This window comes from Leptonotus elevatus, chromosome 2 (genome assembly GCF_054856555.1).
Source record: "Leptonotus elevatus isolate MCC_2025b chromosome 2, RoL_Lele_1.0, whole genome shotgun sequence".
In the NCBI taxonomy this organism is placed as follows: Eukaryota; Metazoa; Chordata; class Actinopteri; order Syngnathiformes; family Syngnathidae; genus Leptonotus; species Leptonotus elevatus.
In genome coordinates, this window is record NC_141240.1 from 40572165 (window position 1) to 40597179 (window position 25015).

The window sequence follows — 25015 nt, forward strand, 5'->3', positions numbered from 1 at the left end:
AGCGCATGACGTGACAAAGCGGACGAAAGGCCATCGGTGAAAAAAAGGAGGAATTGATGATGAAATTAGATGAAGGTCGGTGACGCTCCGTTGAGTGTTTTCGGCGCGCCATTTCATCGGTTTGATCGTCTTTCGTACCGACAGCAAGCTATGAATCCAAATTCGATTGCTCAGCTGTGCATGATTCCACAACCAACGTTATATTCTTAGTGCCGTTATGTATTACAGAACGTGAGAAAAACATGGGGGAAAAAAATGGGCTTTACACTTTTATTATTAATCTTTATTGGAACAAAACAGAACAACGCAAAACCGCGTCTTTTAAACAGTGTTTAAAAACACGTATAACAATAGCGTGACCGAAAATGACCCAAATACAGAAATTATTATTATTATTATTTAGGCCTAAACTTGAATCAAAAATGAGGTTGAGGTTTATATAATTATTCAGTAAGTCACTGTAACATTGCGCACAGTTTAGACACAGACACTTACATTTTGGAAATTAAAAAAATTAATTAATAAATAAAATCACAATTTAATTAAAGCACAAAAAAAGCTAAATAAAAATGTATTGAAATGAATGTTTAAAAACGGAGAGTTCATGAGTGATTGCAAATGTACGATATTATATGACTTCAATGATAAATACAATCTAAATGTACTGGAAAAAAATGTATGGTACATAAAAAGTAAAAAAAAAAAAAAAAGAAGCATTTCTGGATTAACCCCTTCAGACCCATACACGGTCCTCGTGAACATGACACGTTCGCATATTTAAACCAATAAAACACATCATTTGATGATGTCAACACCTCTCGTTCATGATTGGATCTTACATAAGCGATCACAATCGCAAGTTGATTTGTGGGATGTTCAAAATGTGGCGCGTAAGCTTAATAAGTTTACAACATGTTGCCGGCACATTATGTTGCCTTCACTATAACAAATCCCAAAAACTCAATTCCATGTTGTTCTTATGCGGGAAAAGAGTCAAAATCACCAACATTTTATAAATTTTACCCAGCAGATAAAATGCGGATCTGGAGGGGTTAAAAAAAAAAAAAGTTTAAAGGTGAACTAAACCCAAGCTGTCAAAACTTGATGGTATATTTTGAATATGCATATATTCTTTAATGAAATCAATATGAGTACTTATTCCTGAAAATAAATGTTTCAAACGACGAGAATGTAACGCATATTCGTCAGTCCGGCTTATTTTGCAACTTCTCATCAGAGTTAGCAAATATTCCGCAACAACAAGCTACATATTGTCGATATCGTCCCGAAAATCACTTTTCAGGAAATTAAAAAAACAAAGCAAACGCCATTTTGCTTGAGCTGCCAAACATCACATGACTCAAGTCGATATCGTACCAACACAACACTCAAATCATGTTCCATCGTTAATTTCATACACTTAAAAAAAAGCCACTCATTTCTTATGTGGACAAAAAAAGAAACTTTTTATCCCAGAGAAGACACAGCGAGAAAAACTGTGCAATATAATATTGCAGCCTGCAAGGCTAAATGACAACAAGACGGGAAACTCAAGTTTGCTATTTTCTTTTGCTTTTGTCATTTCTTGCTGTGTGCTCAAAAGTGATCAGCGTAATTGAAGTCAAGCCAGGCTGATCGATCTGAATTGCAAAAGAGTTTCACATGCCCCCCCAAAATCCCTTGGTCTTAAAATCCAGGTAAGAAAACCATTTGGGGGGAGGAGTCAAACCTTTTGATGCTCACTGCAGTCCCATGAGATCGATTGTACCGAGAAACGGAATCACGCTCATCTAATGTCGACAAATGCGCTCAGATGACAGCGCGCAATTCTCGAATCGATTTTTAAACATCGAATTTTTAGGGGAATATTCAACAAAGAGTCTTACTTAGGGTTAGGATTCACACATTAAGCATGGAAGAATGTTATATGAATGGAACATTAAGCCTTAATATTTGATTTCAGTGCTGTTCAAACATGAGACCGCAACCCGAAGCCTGAAGTTTCAGATAAATAAATTTTCATACAAATCTTACAGTGTACAAGTTTACTGATTAGCATTTTCCAAATTTGAGTAAAAAAAATAAAAATAAAAATCGCAATCAATTTATAGATTCGTACCGGGATTAATCGAATCGAATCGTGACCTATGAATCGCGATTCAGATCGAATTGCAAGGTACTGACCAATTCAGTCGATTAAAAGTTTTAATTGTAGTCAATTGCATGACTTCAATAATTAACTCACAATTAATCGCACATTTGATCTCAATTTATATCAAAATTTTTAATAAACTGTACTATATTTTTTTCCTCCAAATTGTTCACACTCTTGTTAACATAAAAGTGTTAACCTAAAAGAAACATGGTTGCATTTTTTTAGTCATTGATTCAGTTATTTCATAACAATTCATGAAATGTTTTCAAATGAAAACTATTTACTGTACTGCAAAAAATGAGTGTGACATTTATTTGTGTTGGTCACGATATTGCAAAATGGCGGTTGTAAGACCATGACAGCTCATTTTTCTTTTCATATTAACCAACTCATTTTTAACATGAAGTAACTTTTTTTTTATTTGTAAAATCCAGTCCTCACAAATATATGCATTATTTAATTTATTACTGCTAAATTGTGTTACAGTTAATGCTTTTATTTTGTTAAGTTCAATACGGATGCACTTTATACAATGACGCAACTTTACATGAATTATGTTCCTTGAAGTCGTGACTATTTTCTTACCCAGAACGTTGGTTCGATTCCAAATTGCGCAACATTTCAGGTGCTTGACTTTGGAAGTAATGTCAAGGTAAAGGCGTAAATGAAACAATCATGTTTTTTTTTTTTTTAAATGGCGGGCCATGAATGAAGCACTGCGACGTGCGTGAGATGGTCCCTGCTGACCGAGCGACACACTCAAATGTCAAGCCGTGACCTTCCTGCCCGCCTCCCTGAACTCACTTAATGCCTGATGAACGATAATAACCGCTTGGAGACGCGCAAGTCCTTCACTCGCACCTTTTGCCGGCAGCAAAATGATTTGCAGTGATTTGCCAAACACGATAATGCTGGCATGATTGTAGCCGGCATGGCGTCAGCCCGCTTGAGTGAATAAATTAACACCTGCACACACACATATTGCTGATAAAAGGTCGGCGGGTTGTAGGTAACGTTATTCCTCGTTAGATTAGCTGTTAAAAAAAAAAAAATCGAATTTTTCTTTTGAAAGCTCTGAAGCATTCTCCATTCCTCCATTTTGTTTCTTAATCCTCATGCGCAGTCGAGGAGGTGTGCAAGTGTGTGTGTGTGTGTGTGTGTGTGGGAAAAAAATCATTATCAAGGTCGCTGCGAGCAGCCATGTGAGTCTCATCTTGTCTGTTCCTTCTCCACGCGCATTTTCCAAAACCGACTCGACTTGAATCGGCGCGGACCGACCTGGAAAAATGGCGGCCTTTATTGCGGCGACAAACGGCGCTCGTGTAGCGCCAATCAGCTCATAATCCCGTTACGGCGATTAAATTCTTACCGTGGCTTATTTGGATCAAGACGAACAAGAAATTAATTGAAGGGGGGGTTGACCCGGCAGGAATTATGCCGCGCGCTTCGGCTGGCGGAACAGAACAGACTGAGGAAATCTCGGAGTGGGTGACAATACTGGCGATATAATTGGGAACATAACACGCTCAAGTTGGTCGCCTGCATTACTCACATGCTGCCGTCAGTGGCTGGAAGGACATTTTCTTTTTCTTTTTTTAGGGGGGGGGGGGCGCCATCGAGGAGCCCGTACAGGTAAGTCACACAAAAGCACACTCTGAAGGACTAATTGCTGGGGGGGTGTTCCTGAAATCCAAATTAGGGTTCTCGTACCTCCAGCTGTACAGAATTTCACAAGGAGCTGAAATGCTGTAATGAAAGGGTGACACATCCCAGCCCCCCAACCCCCCCCCCCCTCTCCCTACTGTGTGTGTGGGATGGTCTGAAATAGAATTGCTGCTTTTTAACAGGCGAGCCGAGCCGAGTTGCTCCCTGGCGTAGCTTCTGAGGGGGAAACGGATTCGCTCCTGGGCTCGGAAGTCTCGTTCGTTGGAGGGGATTTCATTAGATCACTTGACAGGCGTGGCCGGGCGGAATGGCGGGCGAGGTCACGTGAAACAAACAATTGGGTCAAAAATAACCCAAATTGGGTCCAAACTCCACTTCTTGGGTTATTTAAAAAGTTGGGTCATATAAATAACCCACAAAACAACCCATAAATTGGGCCGCTTTGTGGATTACTCATTTAATTTTACGCAATTTAGTTGGGTCGGTTCATGTTTGACCCAGTTCAATTGGGTTATTCAATTAACATTCATAATTAACACCAATCGATCAGTCAGCCGATTTACCGGCCACAATTTCCTTAATTTTGTGGGATCGTTGAGCGACCGATCTCTTCAAAATAAACCGATCTTTTCCACCGATCTCGTCTCCCTCCTCAGAGGTCTGAAAAAGTCAGCCACGGTCTTCTTCTCCTGAGATGACTGATAGGTTTTTAATTTTTATTTGAGAGAACAATTTTATGTGCAGTGAAAACAACCCGTTTGTATTATTTCACAGATATTGTTCAATGTTTTCCAATAAAACAAGATTGGAACACTGAAGGTGTATGCTGCTTGTTATGAAAATTATTTTTGGGATTGGCAGGTCAGACTTTTTTTTTTAAAGATCTGGGATCGGTGATCGACCAGAAAATTGTAATCGGTACACCCCTATGAATACAAGTTGGGTTGCTTTGTGGGTTATTATTTAATATGGCCCAACATTTTGGATGAAATAACACAGAAAGTTGGGCCAGTTCATTTTTGACCAAATTCAATTGGGTTATCAATTAACCCCCAAAATTGGGTCAAAGAAACCCAACACATTGGGTTGCCTTGTGGGTTATTATTTAATATGGCCCAACATTTTGGATGAAATAACACAGAAAGTTGGGCCAGTTCATTTTTGACCAAATTCAATTGGGTTATCAATTAACCCCCAAAATTGGGTCAAAGCAACCCAACACATTGGGTTGCCTTGTGGGTTATTATTTAATATGGCCCAACATTTTGGATGAAATAACACAGAAAGTTGGGCCAGTTCATTTTTGACCAAATTCAATTCGGTTATCAATTAACCCCCAAAATTGGGTCAAAGCAACCCAACACATTGGGTTGCCTTGTGGGTTATTATTTAATTTGGCTTAATGTTTTGGATGAAATAACACAGAAAGTTGGGCCAGTTCATTTTTGACCAAATTCAATTGGGTTATCAATTAACCCCCAAAATTGGGTCAAAGAAACCCAACACATTGGGTTGCCTTGTGGGTTATTATTTAATTTGGCTTAATGTTTTGGATGAAATAACACAGAAAGTTGGGCCAGTTCATTTTTGACCAAATTCAACTGGGTTATAATGAACCCAAAAGTTGTGTCGAACCAACGAATAAACCACAAAACAACCCCCCAAAATGAGGTTGCTTAGTAAATTATGAATTTAATTTGCTAATAACTCAAAAAAGTTGAGTGGGTCAATTTTGGAGCCAATTTGGGTTATTTTTGACCCAATCTTTTTTAGAGTGGATGTGACCTGTGCGGGGCGGGTTCGCGGTGCACGCGGTACCGCGACCGCCGCTTCACACAGAAACAAATCCTCTGGCGTGGAGCCATTGACGTGTTTCGCTCGAGGCTGGATGAGGCGCTTCTCATTGTGTGTGCGTTTTCGTGGGCGTGTGCGTTTGTGAGAAAGAGGACGGCAGAGAAAGAGTCGGTTGCTATGCATTTTTCACTTTGGAGAAGTGCTCAAATGTACGAGAACACAATTATGGTTCCTTTTTTCAGAAAGCAGTTACTTGCCTTAAAGGCCAGTTGACAAGACATGCGAGACCTAAATAACGTCATTAATTAATTAACTTAATGACGTCATTATTTGAATGGTACATGGAATTGCAATAAGGAGAATGTGTCATCGTCATGGCGACCAAAGATCCTCCGTGGCGTAATATTGCTGTTCCAGCCAGGCAGCATTTGGCTAAAATTCACTCTTCAACTTTACAAAGTTGCGGTGCGGTCGTCGCCTAAAAAGGATTTGCTGTGTTTTGATGAATCGATTTTTTTTTTTTCCTTTAATGAAATAATGTTATGCCAAAATAACAAATGCCCAATTATTCTTTCAAATGATACGCATTGAGCTCAAGAAAAGAAAAAGTCATAAAGTAATATCTTAACTAATGTGCAAAGAAAGCAGAAACGCAAGTCATGCACATGCAGCGCGGAATACCAAATGAGGTCATGACATTCGCAGGCCGAGAAGATCAAATCTGGTGACACTTAAGTTGTACAGTATTGAATTTAAAAGTCGTCTTTAAAATAATGTTTCTTTTGTGCCCCCACTGGTCGAAACGCAATATTCGGATTTGTGGAATATGAAATAAGCAGAAAATTCCCCCTCCATACTATGAAGTTCAAAAACATGTCCTGATCTCTTCAGGTTAGCAGAGAGGTTGAAATACGAATGATAATGAATTTGGTTCCGACCCAAAATGAAAATGAGCGAAGAGCCACTCTGGGTATGATTCATTCCACTCCCTCTGCCACTGTTGAATCCCGTTTTTTTTTTTTTTTTTTTTTGGTTTCCCACCAGCTCTTTTGTGCTCCAGAGTAATCAAGTAATGACTCACAATAGTTGTTCCAACATGAAAGCCAAAAAGTTGACTGCGTCAAGACAAAAACAGACAATAGCAGGATGAAGGGCGCTGATGTAAAAAGCTTTAAAAAAAAAAAAAAAAAAAACACAGACAGACAAAGATTCTGACGCCATCTGACCTTTTCGGAAAGGATTTGACACACTCGCCGTGTCGGTTATCTCACATCAATTCTTAAACATTTAAGCCACAATGTCGGCGAGTTTGATGATAAAAAAAAATATTGAACTCGTGAGGCCATCATCTGTGGAGACGGACGGCCATTATCTGGAAAAGAACCTATTCGCTCACCTGACCTATGAGTAATGCCACATTAACTCATTCACTCTCAGCCATTTTGACTGAAGCAAACCCCCTTCGCTCCCTGCTGTTTTACTGGATTTTGACTGATTTTGAAAGGCACACAGAATATTGTGTTCTACTGCTATAAAAAACATGGAAGCCACCAAAAGAAAGATGACAGTCTCTGCTTTCAACAGAAAAAAAGTACATTTGTATCCGTTTCCGTTTTGCAGCAATTAGCATTCGAATGTAGCTAACTTTCCTCATTATTCACAAATCTGTTGAAAACACAGACAAAAAGAGCTTTTTTTCCAATATGGCCCTGGTTGATCTCTTATACTCCGCGCCACCTGCTGGCCGTTTTTGTAATAGATACCATTGCTTTAAGCATTCTCTTCAGTTCAGAGGCTGTATCAAAGACTTCTGTATGCTTTAGCATAAACCCCCCCCCCCCCCACATTTAAAAAAAAAAACGTATAAACACGTCTTTGGGAGCAAATGAGTTAAAATGCGATGCAGCAAAGGTGTAGCTCTTGTGTTCAATAGTTATACTCTGATTCCTAATCATTCAATACTGACATGATCGCATAACATTATTTACGAATGAGAAATAACACATCTGACCAGCGACACATCAACAACATGATGTCACACTGAAATGACCTGCAGCACAGTCTGGGAATTGTGTGTGTGTGTGTGTGTGCGCGCGTGTACGTAAAACCGATCTTCAAGAAAAAAAAGAACGATTATGCAGAAAAGCGCTGCTTTTCGGATGAGGGATTTTGCCAAAAGGAAGGCCGGAAAGTGAGACGGCGATGACGTGGCGCGACATGAAGCAGATGAAAAGATAACAATTTAAGTGAAGAGACAAAAGTGTCCACAAGGGGAACGTTTGCCTTCATGAGCGAACTGCAGATTTCAAGGCAGTCATCCTTGACGCTTTTGAAAATGAGAGCAGCTTCGCAGACCCAAAAGAAAAAAGGCTTCCACAGTTTATAAACACAATCCCGCCCATACTCAATTAGTCTCGTATCAAAAACCGATTAAAATGTGTCTTTATATTCTGAGAACGTTTGAAAAATTCTGCTTGATATGATAAAAAAAAAAAAAAAGATGTCATACTTTAATGCACAATTTGAACTAACAGCAAAGACCTCATCTGAAATAAATGTAGCTTGCGTCCTCTCAGTGACGTCTCGACTAACGCGCACTTGAGTCTCGACTGCACAGAGAGTGAGCGCCACTCGATCGCTCCGACGCCATTAGTGACCGATGGAGGCCTCGCCTCGGTCCTTTTCGAGCTCCCACCGGGAACGCCGCGCGCTCATCAAGATGGCGGAACACAAAGGCAAGATTCTTGATTGCGTCTCAGTTTCGACGGGTCAACTTTGAAAAGTATTTTTTACGGATTCTAATCAGCGAGACGAATGAGTTCATTTCGTCAACTGGGAGTTATGTCCCCGAAAGACTCAAACGGAGCATTCAAATATTTGAAATGGCAAAAAATCGAAGCCAGCCAAGTGTTTGGCGGAACATTATGATGTCACAGCCAACTGACCTTTTGGCTATAAAGTATCGGCCGTTGCGCACTTGCTCCTATTCGATGCAAAGTTATGGCCGCGGGCGGCCTTCGTGACGTCACGGTGACTTTGTGAATTGGACTTTTACAAGGTCAGGAAAGACAGAAACGGCCTGAGAAGCGGAGCACTGCGCAGGCTGCAGGCAAAGTTCTCGACTGAGGGTACGCAAAAGGACGTCGCCGTCTTTGTTCGCATCACTAATCAAAGTCGTCTAGAGAAAGAAACAAACAAACAATGTTAAGCGCTTGTCGTTCTAAAAAAAACACACACACACACAAAAAAGCCTCTCAAAGACAATTGGAACGCTTTATGCTGATGTCGATTATCTCCACTTGAAGAGCAGCTAATAGATTTTTACGAAAGCAGTTGACAGATACTTAATTGAGTTTGTGTGTTTTGATTTATTTATCCAGATGCAAGATTAAGGGGGAAGCGCTCGCCTATGAGAGTTTACAAAATGTTTTCATTTCATCAAAACCCATTTTCCATGTTGCTTATCCTCACGATGTTTTGCTCTCAAACCCGGCGAGAAGCCATCAGTCGGGTTTCCATCCAATGGTTTTGTGTAAATGTTTTAAAGCAACTTGTGTGCAAAACGGACTTCTGCCCGTTTCCATCGGTCGTTCTTTTGCAAATATTGAGAGGGGACTCCGCCGCCGTAGGTGGCGCTATACACCATAGAGCATGCGTGTCATTTAAAAGAAGAAGAAGACCAGGAAGCGACTGGGATGACATCGCATGAGTTTGCTTTTGTAATTCTCGATCAACCGGAGCGTTTCTTTGCTGTTTTTCATCTAAAATTACATCAATATTCGCTTCTTTAATTAATTAAAAAAATATTTCTGTTTCGTCGTCCCACCAAACATACCTTTATCGTCCGACATTGCTTTGGGACTACAAACAAAATCTGTTTGCATAACCAAAATTCGCATTTTTCTTTTTTTTTTTCGATACGTAATCCGTACCCTCTAAACTTAAAAACTTTTTTTTGTGCAAATTTTGTGCCCTTTTTCAAATTTCTAGCATTTCCATTCAGTTTTATTTTCGCATTTGTTGAAAATGTTGATAAAAATGAGTGGATGGAAACCCAACTACTGTTTGTTCAATATCCACAGTCAAGGTTTCATGAAATAAAACACATACAGTACACATGCAAGCCAATACAAGCAAGAGCAAGTTTTTAAGTGAAAAGCAGTTTTTCTGAGCTTAATTTACGAGATAATGCCATTTTATTTGCTGTTGTTTTGCTTGTAGTGCACTTCTATCTCATTTGCTAGCTAGCAACCAATCAGAGCTGACACTTTTTTTTGCATATTCAAATTAGATCTGTCAAAATTAATCGATGAAACCACAACTATTTTAATAATCGAGTAATCGTTTCGAACCATTTTTTCCATTCGAAATTGCCCAAATCCTCTGATTTCAGCATATCAACAATAATTGTTCCCTGATTTCTGTAGTCCTTCATGAAAGAAGGCTGCTTATCTTATGTTTTTAATCCAAATAAGACTTTTGCAACCATCTGTTTTTACTTACAAATTTGCATTCAGACATGACTCCTGACTCCCCCTGAAATTTGCTTTCTTGTAAACAGGCTGCTCCATCGGACTTTTTTTTTACTTAAGCGGAGATTTTCAAAATGTTGGAGGAAGTACAAGTACCGCATAAGCACGGCTGAAAATGGATGCGCTGAGAGCTCAGCAGCCGTGCTGCCATTAGCACAAAAGTGTTACTCAAATAAATCTCCTGGCAGGGAAGCATCAGTATGAAGGGAACACGATGTAAAACGCTAGCGACGAGATAGTTCGTCGCGGCGGCGGGATGCGGCGATCAGTATGAATCATCAAGGGATGCAATTCACAAAGGCTGCCACCAGGGGGGGGGGGGTTAAACTCGTCCGTCTTTACTCGCGACACGTTTCATAAATGGTGTTCCGAAACAATCCAAATCTGATGATACGTTGAAACGAAATGTAAGGAAATGCTGACTGACGGGCCGGGAAAGAAATTATCTGCAGTATTTGTCATGCGGTTGTACATGCAAAGTGTGGGGGAGGTACGTTGCGCGATGACGTGTTCGTTGGCTGCGGGCTATTTCCAATGGCCCTTTTTGAATGAGTGCGCCTACACATGGAACAGAATCGCAGCCGTGGCGTCACCCGCTTGACGACGGAGCGAGTCGGCAACCTCGCAGATTAGCGGAAGATGACCTCGACTCCATTAACGATCGCGAGCAGAGGCGGCCGTTAGATTGACATCATCAATCCTCATGCAGCACAACCGCGTCTGCTTTCTTTGCTTCCCATCAGCCCCCCCCCCCCCCCCCCTCTCCAGGATGCAAATTGGAATTTATTTTTTGGAGCGGGGAGGGGGGGGGGGGCAGTGCACATTGATCCAGTCAGCATTTTCTGGACTCCAGAGATAGTGTGGAAAATGCTGAGACACACATTGCCACAAAACACAACTCGCACCGTGGTCAATCAAATTGAAAGCACAAGCTTAAAGCCACACTTGACTCGTTTAGCCATTTTTTCCAGCAGCAAGAAATTCATATTTGATCTATTAATTCATTTGATAACCTCATTATTTTTCATGTCCAAATTAGCACGTTTTGCCGCTTGCTGTCAACTGAAGATGACATCACGCGTGCCCAGGAAACAGGTAACGACCAATCACGGCTCCGTTTGCTAACATCACATGACCAAACCCAGAAAACAAGTGAGCCGTGATTGGTCGTAGCGTTTATGTTAGCCGCCATTTTTTAATTTTGTCTCAGTTTTAGTCCGGTTTCAATCAAGCTTGTTAGTTTTGATCATAGTTAGTCAACCTCGTCTCCTTTTTATTCAGTCCAGTTTGAGTTGATTCTATACGCGTATACACGTAGCCGTTTTTGTTTTTAGATATTTCTCTGCGGCTTGCCCCGTCATCCACACGTCCGCGGGGATTTTTTTCCATTACAAACGAAGTTTTCTAAAAACTTTGGCCAAAGTGAAGATTTTGCATGTTTTACGTCGCCCTCTACACACGTAACTCAATCACATACCTCAAGTTATTTAAAAAGAAGAAAAGAAAACAATTACCTTGCTACGTGTGTACATGGCCTTAGCCTTTAATTTAGTCCAAGAAAACATCATTTTATTTATCCAGTTTTATCAACAAAAGTTGTCAACGTTTTAGTCCAGTTTCAGTCCGAACAATCATTTAACTGCTGCATATATTTTTTTCCAGCAGATTATGTTTAACATTTCAGATCTAAAACTATTTCACATCAAATGTTCTCTCATGTTTTTAATGAAAAACAGCTTGACACACAATTACAGTATATCAACAAGTTGCTACTTTTGCTCCATGCTATGAGCTCCTAAATTAGCAATCATAAATTAGCGGTCGGATTAACATTATTGTTGGAACGTCATTGCCGTTGGATTAATGTTACGTTATAACTATTTTTTTTTTTTTACCTTTCCCCGTGAATCCACCTCTGTCTGTCCCGTGTGTAGCTGCAGATTTGAAAGGGGGCGTGTCACAGTGACAGATTAGCAGAGACAAGATTTTTTTTTAATCAAATAATATTAATCACATTTTTGTTCATGAACTAAAGTGTCCCTAAATTGTAGTCCAGTTTATATTAAGTGAAGTCAATTTTTGTCTCGTCTTCATTAGTTGATGAAAATGCATACTGGTTTTATTATTTATTTATTTTAATTGTATTATTTATTATTATTCATTTTAAATATTGCCATGGTTTCAAAAACGTTTTTATAGTTTTATTTTTTTTAATGCCTTTGACCTGAAGAGGTTGCTTAAAACAAGGGTAGTTATTACAAAAAAAACGGCCAGCAGGTGGCAGCAAAGTATAGGAGATCAACCTGGGCCATGTTGCAAAAAGCTCTTTTACCCACTGTTTTAAACAGACTTGTGAATAATGATGAAATTTAGCTATATGCTAATGCTAATTGCTGCAAAACGGAAAAAGAAAAAATATACTATTTTCCTGATAAAAGAAGAGACTGTAATCTTTCTTTTGGTAGGTTCCATGTTTTTATAGCAATAGAACACAATATTCTGTGGGCCTTGCAAAATCAGTCAAAATCCAGTAAAACAGCCGTGAGCGAAGGGGGTTGCTTCAGTCAAAGTGGCTGCGAGTGAATGAGTTAATGAGGGTTTTAGTCTCGTCTAGTTTGAATCCGGTGAAAAATGAGCATTGACAAAAAGATTTTTGTTGCGTTTTCGTTGATGAAATGAACACTAATTGTTCATTATCGTTTCCGGTCGACAGCAAGTGGCAACGTGTGTTTTTAAAAAAAATGATGAACTTTCTAGACAAAATATTCACTTTTTTTTACTGCTGAAAATGTCGAAATGAGTCCACTCTCCCTCTTTAAGCACTTCTCTGCCATCCTTTCCTGTTCTTGTTCGCCCCAAAATGCGGTAAAAGGACCACTTTGGAGTGCGAGCGCGCCGAGCAGAAGGCTCAAAAAGGGGCCGATCCAGACGGGCGGAGTGGAAAGGAGCAGTGAGCTCGCTACACAAACCTCATGCCGGCACAAAGACGTTTACAAATAATTCAAGCAAATCTGTGTCACAACCATGACCGGTGCTTTTTGTACAAGCCACCAAAACCTTTCAAACGGGTCCCTCGGCGCTACGAGTGGGCCCCTGCTCCAATTATTTGCTTGACTTGTTGGGGTTCAATTTTCAATGATGGGTTCAATGGAGAGAGCAAATGATGTGATTATGAAGTAAAAAAAAAAAAGTGTAATAATCACTTCACTGCTATGTGAAAAACACTTATGTCCATTTTTGTCTTTTTTTATTTATTTACATTTTTATGTTTTGGGGATGAAACTAAATGCAAAAAGGACAAAAATGGACATTCGTGTATTTCACATAGCCGCGCCGAAATGCTCATTGATTGATGTTAAGTAACTTGCAATAATGCACTCATCCTCGTTTGTTTACATCTTAAACATATCTTAAAGATTGGGCCCCGTTTGTCTTCCCGATCGAGACCGCAATCACTTTCTGGATTTATCAAAGAAAGGAGTGTGAGCGTGTTGTTACTTTTATTTGTATCGATATATAATTGCTTGCGCGACCAATTTGTTTGAGTTTGTCAACAATGGCGCGCGACACGCGGTCAGACGAGATCCATCGTCTCACATTCAATCTACGTTTACCCTACAGACTATAGTTGGCTTTCCGTCCACCCATTTGTATTCAAATTTTCAAGAAATGCAAACATAAAATAGTAGAAATTCAAAAAAAGGGCCCAAAATTCGCAAAAAAACATTTTGACGCTTTGAGCGGGTGGATTTTGAAGCAAAGTGCAATTTTGGGTTATGGAAACAGCTATTGCGAATAAACGCTGACAAGACCGGGTCCAAGTCACACGTACGTTCGTCGTCATAAAACAATGTCGGACGATAAAGTAAGGTATGTTTGGGGGGGCGACGAAAGAGAAATATTTTTGGAATTAATGAAAGAAGCGAATATTATCATCCGCTTCCTGGTCTTCTTCTTCTTCTTTTAAATTAGTGGTGGATCACATCTCTGGTGTATAGCGCCACCTACAGCGACGGAGTCCCCATCTCTTAATATTCGCAAAAGAAGAAAGGATGGAAACGAGCATAAATGGCATGTCCGTTTTGCGCATTTTCGGGAAATTTGCTTAAAAACTTGGAAACAATTGGATGGAAACCCCACTTGTGAAAAAGAACAATCACAGGCTGCCTACAAATGTTGACATTTCAGCCTACAACAACTCCACTTTCAAATGGAGGGATCACTTTGTGTGTTTTTTGTGTGATCTCTGCCTGGTGAGCCAATTGTGCTTTTTCGCAATTGGAAACAACGAAAGTTAATTTAAGACTTTTTCTTATTTTCCTAAATATTTTAATTTCTTATTGTGTTACATTGAATTTTGTGGGCACTATGTGAACATTCTTGTTATCATTTTATCTATTTGATATTCATTCTATGATTTAAAAAAAAAATGGAAATTACTCACCAGTTACTCAGTACTTGATTACTTACTCAGAGGACTACCTTTTACTTCGACTTGAGTCATATTTTGTTAGTTTGTTTATAGAGCATACAAACAAATAGCATAAGAATACAAAATGATGGTTTAAAAGAAGAAAAAAACGAATACAGTCATCATTAGTCACAGCTTCCATGTTCAAAAGGGAGTAGGAAGAAGTTGAAAACTTATCTACTGTCGTCCTACCGCTTATTCTTTGTATGTTTTGACTTATTTCATTATTGATGCAATAAATCGGGTAATATATTTTAATAAAAGAAAAATGTGTAAATCTGGTCATGTATACAACTGCACTTTAACGTGTGTACATTTGCCAGCAACATTTGTACATGAAATTCATAGGCATATAACCTTAATACATTTATGAATCATATCCTCATACTCATATATACAATTTTCATTACACTCATGCTGATACATCTAAAAAAAAAAAATACAACATTTATGCAATTTTACCAGCTCATGTCTGATCTCAGTCTTTTTTTCTTTTCTTTTTTTACTTTGCTTTTTGAAGCAATTTATTCTAAAATAACTATTCTTACTTGAGCCTCTGCATGTTAACGTGTGAAAGAAGATGGCCAAACAACAAAAGTGGCCCCCGGGGGCCACGCACGGACGGAGGGAGGCCCCTCCACCCGCCAAACTCAAAAGCTGCAGGTGCACCCGCGCATCACGTCACACTCTACCCAATCTGCACCTCTTTGATAACGTTGTGAAAAAAGCCACATCTTTGTCATCACCTGCGAGATGACAGCGCGGCCTCTTTTTTTGTTCCGGCACTCTCGTGGCGCGTCCGCAGTCTCGGGCTGCGTCACCGCTCGACGCTGCAGGAAAGAAAAATCTCTGCAACCAGCAGCTCACAGCACAGATTTCAACGGAAGAGAAAACCAATTGCGTGTGTGTGTGTGTGTGTGTGTGTGTGTGTGTGTGTGTGTGTGTGTGTGTGTGTGTGTGTGTGTGTTTTTTTAATCACAGACAGAGAGCTATTTTGGAAAGTTACATGAATAGTGTGACTCTAATCAATAGGAGGTTTGAGAATTGAAGTTAAAGAAGAAGAAGAAAAAAAAGCATGTCTGTGTGTGGGGGGGGGGGGGGGGGGACGAGTTGCTCGCCATCATAAACTTCCTCGGCGAGAACAAATTCCCATTTTAATTTCATCCGGCACAGCAGGACGAGCTCTCGGACTCCTGCTTGGATTGGCTGCGCTGGAAACAACTTTCATTTCTTGTTCTGACACCTTGAAAAAAAAAGAAGCGGTTTCAAGTGACTGTAAGCAGCCGTCGCCATGGCAACAAAAGCAATCCCAAACATGCCACAACACGAATTAAGCGACGATGACGGAGAAAAATTAAATGCAAATTACAGCTGCTATTTATCCTTCAACGTGAAATTGCAACATTTCATAACTGCATTTTTTTTTGTCAGCCTGGCACATGTTGTGATTTCTCTCGCTTATATAAGAGAAAGGTCACGGCATATCTATTATTAAATGTCCGGGTCATAGGAGTGTGCATTATTAATAACTATGTCGTCTCTCTAAACACGCACAGCAGGTGACTCTGAAACGAGAATCAATCTTTGAGCGCTCTCGATCAAGCGAAAACACGTCAAGAGAGACGATGTCAGAATCTATAACAATTTCCCCCCCCAAAAACAAATAAATAAGCCGAGTATTAACAAGGTAATCCAGCCAAATACCATCCGCGTTCTTTTGAGAAAGGTGGCCAAACAGCGTAGTTGCGTTGACATACGGTAATAGTGCAAGATTTGAGTGAGCACATCAAAAGCAACACAAAAGCACCAGCGGACTTGAAAGCAGCAGCGAGACACACGCCCACCCTTCCTGAATCAGCCGTTTCTGTGGTGACCAGAGCGCCGGCGCTGGAGGTGGAGGTGGAGGTGGGAGGGGGGGGGGGGGGGGGTGAAGCGCTCACTCAAAGTGAAAGAGACAAATATTCCAAATCTGCTGGGAGCAGCATGAAGGCGGGGACGGACAGATGGATGCTTGGTAAAAAGACAGGGCGGGGTCAAATCGGGAGCTGCGACCGATCCCTCCGCATGTCAAAAATCGGTGACGGGTGGAGACTGCAGACGTCCAATGTCACAAAAACTGAGGGCCAACGTTCACTTCGCAGGGGCAAGTCGGTACGGGTGAGAGATAAAGAGATAGACTGAGGGCCGATCGAGATGATTAGTAGTCGATTATGAAGAAAATATTAACTCATTCAATCCATATTTATACGTTTTTGACAAATATGTTTTTTTAAATACTTTGCCGTGCACTCCCAAAAACGTATTTATACGTTCATTTTTTTTTTTAAATTAAAAACATATTCTATGCTAGAGCATACAGAAGGCTTTGATGCAGCATCTGACCTGAAAAGGTAGCTTAAAACAATGGTAGTTACTACAAAAACGGCCAGCAGCTGGCAATAGAGTATACGAGATCAGCTATGTTGCAACAAGCTCCTTTTGCCAGTATTTTCATCAGATTTGTGAATAATGATAAAACTTTATATATTCTATATTCTAATGCTAAATGCTGCAAAACGGAAAAACAGATAGACATATACTTTTTTTTTTCCTGATGAAAGAAGAGACTCTAATCTTTCTTATGGTAAATTCCATGTTTTATAGCCATAGAACACAATACTCTGTGGACCTTGCAGAATCAGTCAATCCAGTAAAACAGCCGGGAGCGAAGGGGGTTGCTTCAGTGAAAATGGCTGCGAGCCAATGAGTTAATCACCATTACTTAACAATTGTATTCACGATTAGGACAATCATTGTTTTTTTGGTACAAAACAAGAAAATGTTTAAACATGTAAAAAATATGAAGACAAATGCATTTCTTTGAAACACTATAATTATGCAAGGTCCTTTTGGACCAAATAAGATTGATGAAATTAGTCATTTTAAAATGAAAAAGGTGCAAATATATCAATTTAAACAACTCAAAAATTAGTATTAATAACCCTAAAACAATTTTGCCGATTTTGTAATTGTGGAGAGTAAATAATTGAAATTGTAATTGAATTTATATTAATTGCACAGCCCTGTTTGGAGCTGTTATTCGTTTTCAGTAAAAGGGGCATTATTTAAAAAAATATATATATATACAAAATGTCTTAAAGCGTATTTTTTAGTGAACAACTTTTCTGATTTTCAAAATGTTATTATTTTATTTATTGTTTTTTTTGGGGGGGGGGGTCTTAGACAGTAAGTTTTAAAATTCTAACAAAAAGTTCGGGAAGCTTCCAGGCTCATCAGTATGTGTTAAAAAGTTCAATGAAAACTCAAGTAAATATTGTAGCTCACTATTGTTTCTACAATAATTGTTACAAAATACTGTAACTGAAATTAGGGCTACTCAATTATGAAGAAAATATTAATCATAATTATTTTGGTAATAATTGAAATCACAATTAGAATGATCATTTATTTTTTGGTACAAAACAAGACAATGCTTAAACTTATTTTTTTTAAGACAAATTAAATTATTTGAAACAATATAATTATGCAAGTTCATTTTGGATGAAACTAATTGTATTAAATTATTTTAACATTTAAAAAAACAGTGCAAATGTATAAATGTATACAACTCAAGCAACTCAAAATTTGTATTAATAATCTTTTTTTTTTTCAAAATTATGCTGATTTTGTAATTGTGGAGTGTAATAATTGAAATGGTAATTGAATTTCGATTAAACGCAAAGCCCCAACTGAAATGTTTCACGTATCTTTGCTGCAATTTTAAACCAAAACAAAAGTTGCAGATAGTTCCCAATGTCAGCAGCAAATTAACTGAAAATCTAAATAGAAAGTTCCCTTGATCTATTATCAGCCATTAGATTTTGTAAAACACCGATTTGATCAAATTGCCAAATATTGGCGCCGATAATCGGCCGGCTGATAATTGGTCTATCCCTCCAAAATAAGGCCTCGTTCAAGTTTGAAAGGAGCCCACTCCTGAAGTGAGCTCAACATTGACGCGCTGCCATTACACAGACGATATCCCATGATGCAACAGAACAGGGGACCCGAATCCTAACATGGAGGAGAAGTGGCGAATCGTCACGTGATTTAGACGCCAGCTCAGAAACCAGTTGCAACCCACAAACGCCACCTCAACATGCAAACTTCAAGCACTTCACACACAAAAACAAGAAGATATTGCGCAACACGTGGCTCACCATCCTCATCATCATCATCATCATCATCATCTCTCTCTTATGGATTAAGCCAATATTGTCGGCACCTTCTGACACAGATTAGAAAATCTTGTACAACACAGATCGCCTCCTGCCGATGCGACAACAAACAAGGATGGATATTTTCTTGTGCGTCTGTGACAAAAAGGCTCACACAAATCTGAGGCAAATCTGAAATGTAAACACCTCCAGCTTTCCCAGACTGCTGTCGCGTTCCAACTGTGTCCACGCGCTGTCAGCCGCAATGTGCGTGCACGTCGCTTCCAACATTGTCCGCCTCAAGCGCGCGGCATTAAAACAAAAAAAAAACCAGCACCGTCTTTATGTTTCCCTTTTGGTTTCTAAACAAGGCTGAGAAAACGCTGGCAGAGCCGCCGCCGCTGCTGAAATCCTTACCACTCCACCACTCGCTCTTTCAGGGACACATGGATTTACACGGGGGGGGGGGGGGGGGGGGGGGTATCGGACAGATTCACTTCTATTATGCCCCCCCCCCCCCCAAGTCCCACTCGTCTTTTTCACATGTCACTCAAGAGATAAACAAGCCTTCACACTCGCATGGAGGGGGGGGGGGGGGCAAAACCGCCCCCTCCTCCTTCCTTTCTCACCTTATGATTGACACACCTGTTTCATTGGGGGAAACTTTCTGCGACGGCAAACGCAGACGACCAGCTTGCAAATAATGCCCACGTTTTGCACACGGTGTTCTTGAAAAGGCAAGTGAGGCTGAGGTCGGATGAGCGCGTCAACGTGCGTTTGAGACTCACCTGGTCGTGCGGCAGCTCCTTGACGGTGAGAGGCGAGGTGGGTTGGAGCGAGTGGCTCGCGCCGGATTCGCACCCGCGGCCGGACTGACTTTGCACCGCAACGCGACGCGCGCACAGCTCACGGTTTCCTCGCCCTCCTTCCATCTGGGAGACGACGAGGCGCTCTGCCTGTGCTGGGGGCTGCAGGCTGTCATCAGTCTCATCCCTCCCCTCCTACCTTCCTTCCTTCCCTCTGTCTCTCTCTGTCTCTCTCTCTCTCCCCTCCTACCTCACCTCTCCCTCGCTCTATCCTTCTCTCTCTCCCTCCCCCTCCCCCCCCCCTCTCTCTCTCTATATATATATATATATATCTATCCCTCCCCCTCTCCCCTCCATTCCCCCCTTTCTCTCTCTCTCTCACTCTATCCCTCCCCTTTTCTCTCTCACTCTATCCGTCCAATCCCCCCTCTCTCTCTCTCTCTCTCTCTCTCTCTCTCTCTCTCTCTCTCTCTCTCTCTTCTCTCTCTCTCTTCTCTCTCTCTCTCTCTCTCTCTCTCTCTCTCTCATCTCTCTCTCTCTCTCTCTCTCTCTCTCTCTCTCTCTCTCTCTCTCTCTCTCTCTCTCTCTCTCTCTCTCTCTCTCTCTCTCTCTCTCTCTCTCTCTCTCTCTCTCTCTCTCTCTCTCTCTCTCTCTCTCTCTATCCTTCCCCTCGCTCTCTCTCTTCCCATCCTACCTCGCTCTATCCCCCTTTTTTTCTCTCTCTCCCTCCTACCCCCTTTCTCTCTCTCTCACTCCCTCTCTCTCTCCCCCACCCCCTTCTACCCCCTCTCTCCCTCGCTCTATCCTTCCCCCCTCGCTCTCTCTCTCTCCATCCTACCTCGCTCTATCCCCCTTTTTTTCTCTCTCTCCCCTCCTACCCCCTTTCTCTCTCTCTCACTCCCTCTCTCTCTCTCTCCCACCCCCCCTCTCTCTCCCTCCTTCTACCCCCCTCACTCTCTCCCTCACTCTATCCCTCCTCTCTCTCTCTTACACACACACACACACCCCCCCCCCCACACACACACACACATCTGGGGAAATGTGTTTACATTAAGTTGTCTTGCTATTTGCATAACTGTGTGTGTGTCTGTGTGTGATGGTTAAATAACAGCAACGTCCAAGTGTTAGAGGCTCCAGTGGAAGTCTACGCATCCACCTCCTGTTCCCCCTTCACACCTCCAACCAGCAACCAGTCCGCCCTCGTGTTGCCAGCCCCTCAAAGCCTGTTCAAATGAGTCATCAGCTTTCAGCCAATCGTGGCAGCGACACGGACTGGGATCAGCAAAACACAAGTATTTATGTTCCTGTGCGCTGAGGAGAGAAAATCAAATGCCTCGGAGTAAGTCTGCAAGACAGCCGTGCCAAAAACTTTGCTTTCCACACACAAACGATATCGTCACGTTCGCTGACAACCATTTATTTGGAGGGTTCGAACCAAATCGTCGCCATTTAGTCTCGAGCTTGAAGGCGACGAACCGCTCATCAGGTTTTTCACAAGTCTTCTAGCAAATGGGCAATTTACACGAGACTTTCGACTTTCGCCCCGTCTGCCGCAGTTGCCAGAATGTGACGCTCGCAACAAAACGTCAAGGCAAAGACTGAGAATAGCGATTAGCCTCGTTAGCATTGGCTATTACCACCGTCACTAGTCTTAAAAAGAACCCCGACTGTAACATTTTTCAAAAATCATTCCCAGTTTAATACCTTTTGTTTTTAGCGCAGTCTACTTCCTGTTACCAAATTGCCATATGTCCGCCGGAACGCTTCGCCAGACGCAACGAGACCAAATGACGATGCGCCTGTTTTGACGCTGAGCACACGTACCCTTTATGTTGTTGGGTTATGAGCTAGCTGACGTTTTTTGGAGCTAAGAAACGTTAAGCTCGTCTGACCTCGACGGCGTAAACGCGCATCAATATATTTTTTTTTAGAGTTTCTAAAGTGGCAAACTTTTTGCGACTTAATAAAGTGGCAGATTTGCGAGAAAAAAAAAACTCAGAAACTTACGAGAAATACTAGAAAATAATATAGCGTAGGACTCAAATGTTTGTGGCAATATTTTTCGGTCGGGTTTTCAAATTAGGAGTTTGTAATTGCTTCAGCAGAGATTAATTGATCCACTTTATTATGATTAATTATGTTGAGCATTCGCTCGTTTGAAGCGTTGGGTGCGGCCAGCGACGACGAAGACGCCTCGCTTTGCGAAGGCCCACATCCTGAGGATCAAGCAATTAAGGTCATTTGTTAAAATGTATATTAACTTGTACATTTATGTTTCCAGAATTATTATTTACACATTCATACATTTTGGTATTCTTTTTTGTACAAGTGTGTCGAATCTGCTGTTCTCCGTCATTCGCTTGCATTTACCTAAAGTATGCTAGCTTCTGATTGGCTAGTGTTAGTCATGCGATCAGGAAGTGTTGTCGCTCAAGCTGTCACGTATGACGAGTAAAGTTGAAATTAAGAATGAATCTGTCTCCATCCATGTTTTTTTTCATTTTACAAACCGTGTCCTACCAACAAATCCTCACATGAGACTATAGCTTAGCTATGCTACGTGTATTTCTAGAAAGTTTTCTTAGGGTTTTTTTCTTGGAATATTACCTCTAAAAATATATATATTTATTTATTATTTATACGTGGCCCATAATTAATACGCCGTTGTAGTTTGACACTTTTACAGTTTTTTTAATTTTTTTTTATAAACGTCTGATCCTGGAATTGCTCCAGGTGGATACAGTTCCTTTTTGTGCATAAAGATTTAAAAGCAAATAAATATTCATTATTAATCACTGCACACTTGCAGGTGAAGCACTTGCCGGCAAAAAATTAATGTACAGTACATGAATCATCGGAAACAGTTCGTTACAATGGCAAATGCCTTTTCTGCAGATGTGTGAAGCCGCCATGAATACTAAACAGGTCATTTCATTCAACGCTCTCAGCCATCCAAGAAATCAAAATATGTTCCGGAATGTGTCTGACTGCTATTCCCTGTTAATGTGAAACGTGGAATAATCATGCAGATTTGTAAGATGCTTTTCTCTTATCTGCCCCAAAGTACTTGACGGCGGTTCCCTTACTCACAAGCATTAATGGCAATAACTTGCACGGCTGACCGGCTCCATTAAGCACTAAGCTGAGTAAAGGACACTTTTCCATTCAAGTCTTTGGGAAGTTGAAACCCGAACATCCCAGTCACTGTGCAGCGAGCGAAGCCGGCACAAGAGAGCTTAGCTCAGCTTGGCCTCATAAAACTACAGATGGCGGGCTTGTAAAAACAACAGAGCAGAGGCTCTTTTTATTTTAGGAATCCAAATCCATTTTCTACCGTTTAACCCTGTTCACACACACACACACACACACACACACACACACACACACACACACACACACACCCCCCCACACACACACACACACCCCCCCCACACACACACACACACACTCGCAATCACGTCACAAAGAAGGCGCGCACGCTGGAAGACCTGCTAACCACATGCGCCGTCGTCGCGCAAAACAATTGCATAGAACTGATCATTTGTGGCAGCTCCAAATGTGTTATTAAGATCAAATGACGGGCCCTTTGCTACGGCAGAGACGCAATTAAAGAGGAAGACGGGGCCGTAATTGGACGACAGAGGCGATCCGACGGGGGAGTATCCGTTACAGGTAACCCGAAATCGTTATAAAAAAAATGTCATTGTATAAAAAAAAAATTGCGGTGTCAAGTCGCAACGCAGCAGACACATCAACATTTCGTAGTAATAAATGTCATAATAATGCATATATTTGTGGAGACTGGGGTCAAGTTGTATTTTACAATTTTTAAAACGTGCAGAATTTCACGAGTTGCTCCAATGTCTTACAAATGCAATGATGCCATCTAGCGGCAGGAAAAAATGACCTCAACACAAATCAATATCACTCGTTTTTTTACAGTACAGTACAGTGCATCTTTTTAATTTTAACTCAATTTTATGATTATACTGTATCAAAAGGTGCAGCCATATTTCTATTATTTTAACATTTTTATGTTAACGAGCGTATGAAACTTAGAAAAAATTAATTTATTCTACATTCAGAACAGATATAACATTTGTGATTAATCGTGAGTTACTATTGAAGTCATGTGATTAATTGCGACAACATTTTTTTAATCACCTGACACCCCTAATAAAAAAAAAAAAAACAAGCACAGGGAAGTAAAAAAGTTCAATGGATGAAAGCTTGCAGGGAGAGCAGGACGAATGACGGTGATTCTTGTTGAGGCCAAAATGTTGCAGGGTAACTAATAAAGTCCTTTTCGAACCACATAACAGCCACCAGAAATGAAAGACTATATCGCTATATCGCAATCAGTAAGTAATATGGGAAATCATTTTATAAAGCCAAACATGACTGCACAGTCTGAAAAGGAACTGGAGACATTCGAAAAAGCTTTTTTCCGCCCACAGAAGAAGAATTCATAGTTTGAACTTTCAAATAGTGGACGGCAAGGATATCGTCCAGGATGCTTTTGATGCTATCCCAGAAGATTCCGTTGTTTTCTGCATTGGGGTCTTGGATTTCAATTGACAAAATGATTACCTGGAGTACAAATAATGTTGGCAATTTGTGCCTATGAAATTGTCCAAGTATTTTCCATATACTGAAATTCTAGAATGGAGTTCTGTGTCCCCCTAAGCCCCTCAATCAGAATCCCATTTTGACCGGCAGGCTTTGTAAGGCTACAGTGGATCAATCACAATAACCTGGGTCGCTAATCCCTGGACCATTTCACCGGTCGGCCCTGGTTGAATGTTTCATCAGTTTGCGGTATCAGGTCAGCTGTGATTGTGTCCACCAATGAACAAAGGGAGAGTGGGGGGGGGGGGGGGCATGAACGTCTTTACCAGATAAAAATGCACACAATTCCTCCTCTCTGTTTAAATTCAACAAGGAAACGGTGAGTAATCCTGCCAGAGCATAATTAATAGGTTAGTTTGTTTCCCCCCCGCCATCGCCGCTTATTGGTTTCGTCCTGCCTAAACAATGCCCGATTAGTCCGATCGAAGAAAAAAAAAAAAGATCGGCCGCAAATGTATCAGCGGGAGCGGTACAAGATGTATTCTCCGGAGTTTGTCAACGCACAAATACCGCGAGAATTCATCTTGCTGGCAAGGTCAACATTCACCCCTGGACCAGTATATTTGTGGCTTCATTTATTTATTTATTTTTTATTACTTATTTTATATATATATATATATATATATATATATATATATATGTAATTATTTCATTTATTTTATGTTTATTAGTTATTTGCTTATTTACTATTGCTAATCATTTTATTTTTATGTTTTTTAAAAATATTTTTTAATTGAATTTTATTTTGAAGGTTCTTGATTTTAGAC

General features: G+C 40.6%; 1 protein-coding gene across 4 annotated transcripts in view; it reads right to left on the minus strand.

The window, feature by feature from the left end:
* The window catches only part of LOC147180041 (prickle-like protein 2), a 44234-nt gene extending 24378 nt beyond the window's left edge, over positions 1-19856 (minus strand). Inside the window, exon 1 of one of the 4 annotated variants that reach the window (XM_086069492.1) lies at positions 19602-19856. In XM_086069492.1, coding sequence (XP_085925618.1) covers positions 19602-19745 — 144 coding nt within the window. In that variant the 5' untranslated portion in view covers positions 19746-19856. Of the gene's footprint in view, positions 1-19020; positions 19222-19600 lie in introns of those variants that run through there. The other 3 variants (XM_086069490.1, XM_086069493.1, XM_086069494.1) reach the window with 3 other exon arrangements.
* Between the last annotated feature and the right edge of the window lie 5159 nt (positions 19857-25015).